The sequence below is a fragment of the Pecten maximus genome, chromosome 8, assembly GCF_902652985.1.
Source record: "Pecten maximus chromosome 8, xPecMax1.1, whole genome shotgun sequence".
Classification (NCBI taxonomy): Eukaryota; Metazoa; Mollusca; class Bivalvia; order Pectinida; family Pectinidae; genus Pecten; species Pecten maximus.
In genome coordinates, this window is record NC_047022.1 from 45129942 (window position 1) to 45141024 (window position 11083).

Consider the following 11083-nt stretch of genomic DNA (forward strand, 5'->3'; position numbering starts at 1 on the left):
TGACATCCTCACCCATTTCCAGCTCAATGGCACCAATGGAACTGGAGAAGAAGTTTAAAATGTGTTTTTCAAGATGGCGGCCACGGCGGCCATCTTGGATTCAGACCAACCCAAAAAATAACAACACTTGGTCAGGATCATATCAGGATCATTTCAGGCAAGTTTCAGCTTAATAGCACTGGTGGAGCTGGAGAAGAAGTTTAAAATGTGTTTTTCAAGATGGCGGCCATCTTGGATTTCGGACTGACCCGAAAAATAACAACACTTGGTCAGGATCATATCAGGATCATTTCAGGCAAGTTTCAGCTTAATAGCACTGCTGGAACTTGAGAAGAAGTTTAAAATGTGTTTTTCAAGATGGCGGCTATGGTGGCCATCTTGGATTTCGGACTGACCCGAAAAATAACAACACTTGGTCAGGATCATATCAGGATCATTTCAGGCAAGTTTCAGCTTAATAGCACTGGTGGAACTGGAGAAGAAGCTTAAAATGTGTTTTTCAAGATGGCGGCTATGGCGGCCATCTTGGATTTCAGACCAACCCAAAAAATAACAACACTTGGTCAGGATCATATCAGGATCATTTCAGGCAAGATTCAGCCCAATAGCACTTGTGGAACTGGAGAAGAAGTTTAAAATGTGTTTTTCAAGATGGCGGCTATGGCGGCCATCTTGGATTTCAGACCAACCCAAAAAATAACAACACTTGGTCAGGATCATATCAGGATCATTTCAGGCAAGTTTCAGCTTAATAGCACTGGTGGAACTGGAGAAGTTTAAAATGTGTTTTTCAAGATGGCGGCCACGGCGGCCATCTTGGATTTCGGACCGACCCGAAAAATAACAACACTTGGTCGGCATCATATCAGGATCATTTCAGGCAAGTTTCAGCTTAATAGCACTGGTGGAACTGGAGAAGAAGTTTAAAATGTGTTTTTCAAGATGGCGGCTATGGCGGCCATCTTGGATTTCGGACCTACCCGAAAAATAACAACACTTGGTCAGGACCATCTCAGGATCATTTCAGGCAAGTTTCAGCTCAATAGCACTGGTGGAACATGAGAAGAAGTTTAAAATGTGTTTTCAAAATGGCGGCTATGGCGGCCATCTTGGATTTCGGATCTACCCGAAAAATAACAACACTTGGTCAGGACCATCTCAGGATCATTTCAGACAAGTTTCAGCTCAATCCCACAGGTGGAACTTGAGAAGAAGTTTGAAATGTGAAAAGTTTACGCACGGCGCACGGCGGACGGCAGCCGGCAGCCGGCGGACGGCGCACGACGACGGACGAAGCATGATGACTATAGGTCATCCTGACCCTTCGGGTCAGATGACCTAAAAATATTTTTGAAGAATGTAATTTATTAGATGTTTTTGAAAACCATGAATTTACTAGTATACGCTGCTTAAAAAATACTGTTTTTCATACCCTAAGAAATTTGTTCATATGTAATTGGAAAAATGACGTTTTCAATTCTCCGAAAGGGACCAATTACAGAATTTATAAACATGATTTAAGTTTAGAAAAATATCTACTTGACCTCCCTCCTAAGCTAGCTAATTCCTATTGTAAATTTCGAACTTGTAACATTAAATTACCAATCGAATACGGAAGATGGAATAACATCCCAAGAGAAAATAGAATCTGTAGTCTGTGTAACCTGAATGAAATAGGAGACGAATTCCATTATCTATTTAATTGCAGCGATCATCAAATAGCATTAAACAGAAAAAAATATATATCTAGATACTATTATGAAAGACCAAGTACATTCAAATTTAATACACTTTTTAATGTTGTAGTAGACGATGAATTGAAATCACTTGTGAAATTAAAGAAATAAGTATACGACTCAACAATATTTAAGATAATCTCTTGCTTAACAAATGTATCGATGTATTATATCATATGTCCTGTACAAATTTTGTATGTATATAATTCTCTACACTTTATATGTTTATGAGAATAAAATATTGTCATTGTCATTGTCATTGTCACAATTATTATAAGTAAACCTATTGTAGACAATTATTATAAGTAAACCTATTGTAGACAATTATTATAAGTAAACCTATTGTAGACAATTGTTTTGAGTTAATCTATTGTAGATAATTGTTTTGAGTTAATCTATTGTAGAAGTAATCAATCAAAAATAATAAGAAAAACAAGATGATTTCTCCCAACTTCTTTATGTGGCATGAAGAACTTTACATATAATTTAGAAGACCATTTCGTGAGGAAACTGTTTGTTCCCTAGAGAAAACATGGCACCAAGGTATCCGAACAGAAGTTTCTTCTCCTTGTTTTTTCGGATAACTTCGAGGACCTGTTTGTCTACATCCACCTGATCTTGTTTACGATCATCACTGACTTGATACACCTGCAACATAAAAGGCATAATATGAGTGGTGTCTAACAATTTTGTTACCATTTACCATCTAGTAATACGCCAGGCCTGAACTTAAATTGCTTGCTAACAAACACAGTTTCCTTGTCCTGCAACAAGGTGACAGTCTAACTTATGTGTCCTGGTCTCCTGGGCAAAAAATAAGTTTAACTAGAGTTGTGTTCCAAGGGATAGCTAATACCCCCCATGGGCGTCTAAGTTGAGTAGGCTATTGCTGAGTGTAATCCTATCTAATCCAGTCAATTATTACATTTTATGAATGACAATATTACAGCGCTGCGCGCTGAAGTGTGTACGGTCAAAGTGTAACACAAGTACGACAGGTATTGGTACTACATTACTGTGTATCGACAGTACTCTAACAAAGTCGATCGCGCTGAGTAAGCGTTGATTTGATTGGTCGAACTGAATGCACACACCTTTCTCAGCACTCGTGTGCACATGAGTAAACTTGCGAGAATGGCGGTTATGAAAATGTTCTTCAAGTGAAATATTCAGTGACAAGTTTATAAATGAAGGTCCATATATGAATTTATCCTGCAACTGCCACCGCATTGTCGGAATACACCCACCGTATATATATTTTTGCTGTATATACGGCAGTGACGGAAAACAGCTGTATTTTGGAATCTTAGCACGTGCGTCAGTTCGACTGACCTACTTCAAAGTGAAACTACGTTTAAAAGACGAACATATTTCTGTGATATTTGACACCGTTTCACATAAAAATGATTATTTTTGATGATTATTTTCATGACTGTTGGAGGATAAATAGAATACATAGTCAGTGTTTTAAAATATAAGCTGTATTTCTGGCTCGGGACAGAAAGACAAAAGTGGCGATTTCTTTACCCTCGCCAAAATACAGCTTATATTTTAAGACACTGACCATGTATTCTTTATGTATATACTATACATACATATATGGAACGTCATCACCATCGTGCCAAGCCCCTGTGCTCCGGAACCCAGTTTTGTCTGATGTTTGACCCTTCCAAATTACATGTAAACTGAATCGCTATCGTGACCCAGATAGTTTAGCTTGTACACGAGGTGTGAAAGGAAGTGCAAATGCTATCTACCCTATACAATGGACTTTCCCACTCTCAAATCAGTGTATTGGGAAAATATATCACCGAACTGAAGGGTCGACCTGGTCAGCTGGTGACAAAGTTCGAAGGGCTGGTTAGCTTGACGATCATCAATCAATACGTGCGTAATTTTCAAAATACACTGACTGTGTTGTCCATATTGAAAGAACATCTGCATAATAAACATTTAACTGTATAAATATTAGATATATTGTAAATTTAGCTGGTTAAACCTTGCAAGTTGCAGTTATACACATGTAGTTGTGAGCTTATACATGTAATGCAAATCACCTTGGTTACTTACATGTCTGACAAAAAAACAGGGAAACTATAGGTCTAGACGGTGTACACGACGGTACGCATATAACGTACTACTTCAAACATGTAAAATTCCAAGGGCCGTGTTTACACCAGAGGGAAAAGTGAAGATAAAAAAACGAGAAAAAACTATTTATAATCTACATTCAGAAGGACTCTCATATTCAGCCATCAGTGATAAGACCGGTTTGTCTAATCAGGATGTCGCAAAATTATAAAGATTTTTTATGCGACTAAGTCTTTAGCGCCTGTCGTCAAACGGAAACCACTGAAAAGTAAAAAGGTGATTCAAGATGTTATGGAATTCATCGAATTCAAAAAGAAATGTAAACCAAGTATTTAAGATGCTCTGGATTTCCCCGCTTCGTTCATGTCTGGATTTTTCCGACAGTGTGGATATGTATAATCACGGAAGGTATCATATAAGTTGTTCATAACAACATGGCATATATATGTGTGTAACAACCCATGTGTTCAACGAGTACCAGATCTTTATTAAATGCTTAAAACTTAACGTAAAAGTTGTCGTTGTTTTGCATAGTCATGTAATTATATATAATCGCACACGTGTGTATACACAGCCACGGACCTGGTACAGTACATACTCCGTGTTCGCCCCGCCTCATTCGGCACAGAACCAATCAGGAAGGTCGATACATTGTTTCAAGCTTATCGGTTGGCGATTCAATACAATCAACAGTTGCTGTACTACTATTGAAAAAGTACCGTACACACTTCAGCGCGCAGCGCTGTAAGACACCAATAATTTATATGATATACACCATCCAATACTGCAATTGTACAACAGTTCGGTAACAAATATCCAACACTCCTGATTATATTGTTAATTGACTTGTGTTTATTTTAGTTGGGCATAACTTCATGCCAAGTTTGGTTAAAATCTGTTTTGTACTTTAGGAGTTGACACTCGATTATAAAAATCGATTGTATTTTTTTTTGTAACTTGACTTTGCAATAATGCATACAATAATGCATAACGTAACTGGCAATAGAATGCATAATCGCTTAAATTTTGTTAATAACTTTTAAAAGATGTTTTTCCCCCTAGGGATAACCACAAGTGGTTATTAGAACTTAAGGCATGAAAATGGACTTTAAAACAAACAAGAATTATTTCACTAGTTTATTACTAGTTTCATGATTAATCATCGGTCACTTGTCACAGACTTGTGTAAAGTGGTGATTGATAACGACTTTACAAGTGATTCCCATCACTACTCGCCGTCTTTATAGACTGTATTTACCTCTTTCTTTGTATCAAAAATTTCACCCTCAGTATGCCTGGGACGCCTGAGTTTTTGTCTCTTGAAGTAAGCATCATTTAGTCTGTCCGGCAGCTTCACACCACTGATGTCAATCTTTGTTTTGGTTGCAATAACGTAAATCTGGTTGATCCTGCGCAGAGGGCACCCATTGAGATGGAAGGGACCTGAAATAATTGATTTTCTTTGTTGAATCAAAATTGTTTTATGAGGAAACACTTCAACATATTGGTAAAAAAATGTAGGAGATCTAGGGACAAAAAAATGAATATTGAGATAAACAAATGGGAATAACTTAAGCAAAAACTACAGAATCAGAATTCTTTTGAGAAAGGCACAGTTTCATATCATGATCATAATCATAATGTATACAAAGTTGAAAAAGATTTGTTGAAAATTCTAAGAGACAAAAGTTAACATCATGTAAGTGGATGGACAGACAATGCCATACCATAATTTTCAAATTTGTCGGGCAGGTACAAACATGACAGGCAGATATTAGTCACATGATATTGGCCATCTGTACATAATTAGTCAAACCATATGAATAGCCAGGGTAATCTATGTGAACCCTGGACACAACCTATCTACTTCAATACCATTTTTACTTTGGAGTCGAAGACTTAGCAAAAGACATCTTTTTAATAGGAAACATTCTTTAATCTTAAAACCTTATATGAAATCTTATGAAGTGAATGATGTTAATATCAGTTCTGTTAAGTCTAATCTTTTCTGAACAGTTTTCCTCTCAACTTATAGTATTGACAAAATGTGACTACCTTTTTTTCTTATCAGTCCTTGAATTGAAGATTTTTTTGTTTGCTTCTTAATCCATATCAGTTGCTAAGGATATTTGAGTCTAGAACAGCTACTAAACATTTTATTAGGAAACTCATAATTCGCCATTAATCAAATCTTAAGTCAATTATTTTATTCTGATTTCGACTTTCCAACAGGCATAACAAACATGAAACATTTGGAAACAAAACTTCAAGTAAAGCTAGGATGTTAACATAGAAATGGTGGTAACGTTGCTACACCTTTTGGGGAATTCCAACCCTAATCAACATACTCCGTATCCTTATGGGTTAACCCTTTGCCACATGTAAGCGCCTCTGGACGCCTTTACCCCTTGCCACATGTAAGCGCTTCTCGACGCCTCTGCATTATCTCCATGTAAGCGCTTCTCGACGCCTCTACGTTATCTCAATGTAAGCGCCTCTCGACGCCATGCCGGTTCGGTAAACTTAGACATGGAAAATCCCGTGATTGAGAGCGACACCTATCTGGAAATCCCTGATACTATTTTAAGAAGATATCAATGCATCGACCAATCAGATTTGTACACGTCATTCATACGAAAGTTTTTGAATAAATTAACCTAGAAAGTGTGAGTCATGAGTGTAGAAAAGTGTGACAACAACGAGGCGTGATGGCGGCTGTGGCTACGATTTTGCGCGACATTTTTGACGACGATGATGATAATTTAGAGTTCGATGGCTTTGGACCTGAATACATTGAGTCAGATATTGATCTTAACGATGTTCTAAATGAACTGTCAACAGATAACGAGTCCGAAAATGAGGACGAACGGCGACTAGTTGTACCGCCGCCATTAGGTAATGTTGACAGAGATTTTTTGCCGATCACAGTAAATGATTTTGTTAGGGAAACGGGGCCAGAACTTCCAGAAACTTTTGATGTTGATACTGCAAGTCCCATTGATTATTTCTACCTTTTCTTCAATGAGAATCAGTTTCCACCATAGCTCGACACACTAATAACTACGCTCGCCGGCATTTGAAAAACGAAGGTAGATTTGACCCAAAATGGTCGGATACACATTCCTTCGTCGCGACATCGGATATAAAATATTCTAGGCTTAAGCCTGAACTGTTGAAATATTCTTGTGAAAACTTTGAAAATTCAGTTTGTTTCATTTGGGAGTTAATGTTGAATCATTTCATGTACAGGAATTCACTGAATTATAAATTACATTGTCAAAATATTTTGAAATTTTTCTGTTCTGTTTGTATACAGCTGATTTCGTGGTTATGTGTTGTTGGTTTTATAAAGAAAATAGCACAGAATTCAAATTTAAGAAATTCTGAACATAATTGTAACTTACTAAAAATGTCTAAAACAACTATTTCACTTTCAAAATTAGGTTTAGAAAAATTAATCAAAACAAAGCTTAATTTCTCAAAAACCGCCATTGAGATGGTGTATGTATATATTTCAGTCAGCGCAATAATGTTGCATTGCAACAATGTATCTTTGCACTATTGGCACAGAGTGCTGAAGTGTTATAACCTGCATGTGGCAAAGGGTTAAGGGTGTAAATGCTTTCACGTCTGTTGTGACTGCCTTTTACAGAAATTACAGTACTTGTTTCATATTTCAAGTAGTCCGTTACAGCAACCAAGATACAATGCTTAAACTTTTTAATTTTGATTTCAATAGAGCTGCAAGCAACTTCTTTTAATGTTAAACCCTAAAGAACCAGATGACAGGGGATGATACTTGGGGCTTGTCCAATAAAACATCTACCCCACGCCAGACTCCAGGTTTTGTTAGGGGGTACAATCTATAGAATATATATAATAAAACATCTACCCCACGCCAGACTCCAGGTTTTGTTAGGGGGTACAATCTATAGAATTTATCTAATTAATTACATAGAAGTAATAGGAAGGTAATCCAACCATGCAAAGTGATTTATTGCTGAGTCCTGGGGTAAGGTAGATATTTCAATTGAATAGCCCTTAGGTAAGCTTGCTGGTGCTACTACAAAGTGATAAACAAATGTATAAGATTCAACTCACCTGTTACCAAAAGAAGACCAGAGTTCAGTTGTTTCAGGAATACCACCCTCTGAAATTGGAAAATAAAAACCACATGATTGCTTCCTTCATGTGAAATAGTACATATTGATTGGTATTAGTTGTGAACTTGATTTTAAATATTGATTGGTATTAGTTGTGCACTTGATTTTAAATTAGTAGACATTATTCAAGATTTAATCAGAATATTTAAATAGCTGCATAGTGATGGACATACCCATAACCACTTGTTTGTTATAAATGGACATGATATCCAATATAGTTGATTACATATAATCAGCTAACTGCAGAAGAGGATGTGTTCCCTCACATAAAGTTTGGTGATTTTAAAGTTATTGCACGGAAAAAGATTTTCTATCTATAGTAACAGTGACCTTGACCTTTGGACCAGTAAAAAAAACCAATCTCATGCAAGCACTTGTTGCAAGGAAAAACCGCATGGAAACAAAAATTATATCATTAGTAAGTGACCTTGACCTTCAGACATAAAAAGCAATACTAAGCAAGCATTTTTGGTAAGGATGGTCTGTATGAAGTTTGAGTTTGATTGGGCCAATAGAACTTAATATTGCACAGAATTTTTATTTCTATTTTCAATAACATTGACCTTCACCTTTGTACATGAAAAGCAATCCCAAGAAAGCATTTGTGGTAAGGAAGAACTGATCTGCATGAAGTTTGAGTTTGATCTTAGTTATGACAAGGATACATGTGTGCTGCGACGACTTAGTGATACCTTAATGTCGCCTGCCTTTTGAAGGTGACACAAAAATCACTATTTTGCAGTCAGTTTTAATATATATTTGTAAATTTCACTTGAAAAAGCTGAAGTTACCTTGAATTTGTATATAAATGAAAAGCATCATCTTAATTATGTAAACTACACTGCCCTTTCATAAGTTGTGATATTTGTTTTAACTAAAACACATCGAAATAGGATAAATAGGATGACCGATTATGAAAAATTACAATTATTGACTCATCATTAATTTTTAGACTGTTAATATAGTACCTTTCCCTTGTGACGTCCAGCCACAATAATCAAGACAGTTCCAGGTGTGATGGAGGATCTGACAGAGTGCTTGTGAGAAGAGAAAGCAGTCTTGGTACTTCTTAACTTTCTTGGCCTATCCTCTGTTGGGTAGTACCGGGACTGTAATAGAAGAAAAAGAGTATGATTTCTCCAGTTTATGGCTTGGGCCAATAAATTTCATGTCTGCAGGGTTTGAATTTTTCCAACATTTATCATAACTTCCAACTCAGGACAAGTGGTCCTTCCAAATTTGTCTTTGATTCAAGAACATACACCACTGAATGTATGTATTTGTAACATACATTTGTAAACAAGTTCTGTTTTGACTTTTTGAGGCTACTACATAGGTGGACACAGAGTGTGGTGTGTTCCTCAAGGTTGTCTGAACACTCAAACACATACATGCCATACCTCCCGGCGTGAGACAAAATCTCCCTTATTTTCAAGTCATTTATTTCCTCCCGGCAGGAGAGCCAAAATTCCCGTATTTTGTAATTCCCTCCGGTATTTTTGCCGACGCCATTTTTGTTTACAATTCAGTGTTTTTCTCGCGAGATTTGGCTAAATTTACCGATCACGTGATCCATCTGTTCACGTGATCACTCAATCAAAATGGCGCCTGTTGGACACGGCTTTCACACGAAGCTCTGGCTAGTGTAATGTTTGCGCTAGAATATATATCACCATGAAATAAAGGCAAGTCGCTTACAAACAACTTTAACCTCCTTAGCTAACAGACTTGAATTATGGTTTGTTTTCTTTTAGGACCATACTTTGATGATGATAATTGATGCAGAGTCTCAGTCTGGTCAGACGCAAAATCACACGTGTTTTTCATTTACCATGTGTATCGTTGATCAGTGATAGCAAGATGAAATCCGATATTTTCTTTTAGAAAACTATCAAAATTAGCACATCTGTTGGTCGTTACAAAGTGGTCAATCATGGTGTTTACAATGACTGTACAGTCCATGACAGAGACAATATACAAAATCTAGAATGATAGTGATAAGATTTACTGCAGTTTCCTAACATTAACATCTTCCGTTCTCATAATTTCATCTATACACTTGCACACTTGGAATATTTTTATATCTAAATGGTCCAACATAAGGTATACATTTCATGGTGATTTTTACAACTGATGTGTTCCCTCGGAGTGGATCAAGCTTTCTAATTTTAAGAAAATCCAAACTGATAAATGAATAACTTGCTTGTCTTAATCTTTAGCTACATGTAATTATAATATACCCTTTTCAAATGCTGTTATGCAATATGCATAAAGCTGTGAAACTTTTTGTGTTGCATAAAAAAAATCAGAAAAAAAAATTCATATCATCAGAATCTGAATGTATACTTATTGCATTTTTTACCTTATACAACTTTTTGTTGTTTGCATATACAATATGATTAATATCTAAAATAAATACAAATATTCTTGATCACTTTCAAAATTAGTTAATTGCTAAAAAAATGTCGATATTTATGTCGCGCACAAATCTCCCTTATTTTAGGCAAAAATCCCTTAAAATAATCATCAATCTCCCTTATTGGTCTCCCAAAAATATGGCATGTATGCAAACAGGTGAGTAAGAAACCACCATTTGCCAACATTTAGTTTTGCAATGATCTTGTTGAAAAGTTTTACCATGCGGTTGATCCTGACAGTTCTTTTTCCGCCATTTTTATCACCACCAATGTCTTTGGTGATCATACGAGCTGGGGTCTTGGTAACCTTCTTACGAGGAGCCATCTGTAACAAAAAAAGTATTTTTTTAACAGCTGTAAAATTGACGTATTGTGGCCCCTGTAATGCGATATGTAATGTATGCTGCAGTCATGTGTGTCTGACAGGGATACCCCCACCTGGTTACCAAGTATTAAAACTTGCACAAGTATATTATCATTATTTCAAATAAGAAATGTTATTGGGATAGTATGCAAGGCTCTGCGCCTGCCACACAAAGATGATCTGTATATTCAGGTACAGGACTGGAACTACATCCACATTTTCCACTGTGATCACCGCTTCACGTTGACTTACATTCAACTTACATTGATATATATATATGAGGAATATACTAGACCTTCTATAATGTATATT

At 36.4% G+C, this 11083-nt stretch overlaps 1 protein-coding gene across 1 annotated transcript; it reads right to left on the reverse strand.

Annotated features, from left to right (window-relative positions):
- Window positions 1-2174: 2174 nt before the first annotated feature.
- On the reverse strand, window positions 2175-10861 carry LOC117333659 (60S ribosomal protein L6-like). The gene is made up of 5 exons (XM_033893067.1): window positions 10628-10861; window positions 8959-9099; window positions 7929-7977; window positions 5086-5270; window positions 2175-2384 (listed from the first exon to the last, which is right to left on the reverse strand). Exons 1-5 carry the CDS (start codon window positions 10730-10732, stop codon window positions 2223-2225), a joined length of 642 nt encoding a protein of 213 aa, XP_033748958.1. The 5' UTR covers window positions 10733-10861; the 3' UTR covers window positions 2175-2222.
- Window positions 10862-11083: the final 222 nt, after the last annotated feature.

What these genes read in the sequence shown, in the direction of transcription:
- LOC117333659 (XM_033893067.1), bottom strand. Translation starts at nt 10,732, where the DNA reads ATGGCTCCTCGTAAGAAGGTTACCAAGACCCCAGCTCGTATGATCACC. An exon ending in CTGTCAGGATCAACCGCATG is followed by an intron (nt 9,100 to 10,627) that starts GTAAAACTTTTC and finishes CTTCTATTACAG; the next exon opens with TCCCGGTACTACCCAACAGA. An exon ending in TTTTTGATACAAAGAAAGAG is followed by an intron (nt 2,385 to 5,085) that starts GTAAATACAGTC and finishes TTTATGTTGCAG; the next exon opens with GTGTATCAAGTCAGTGATGA.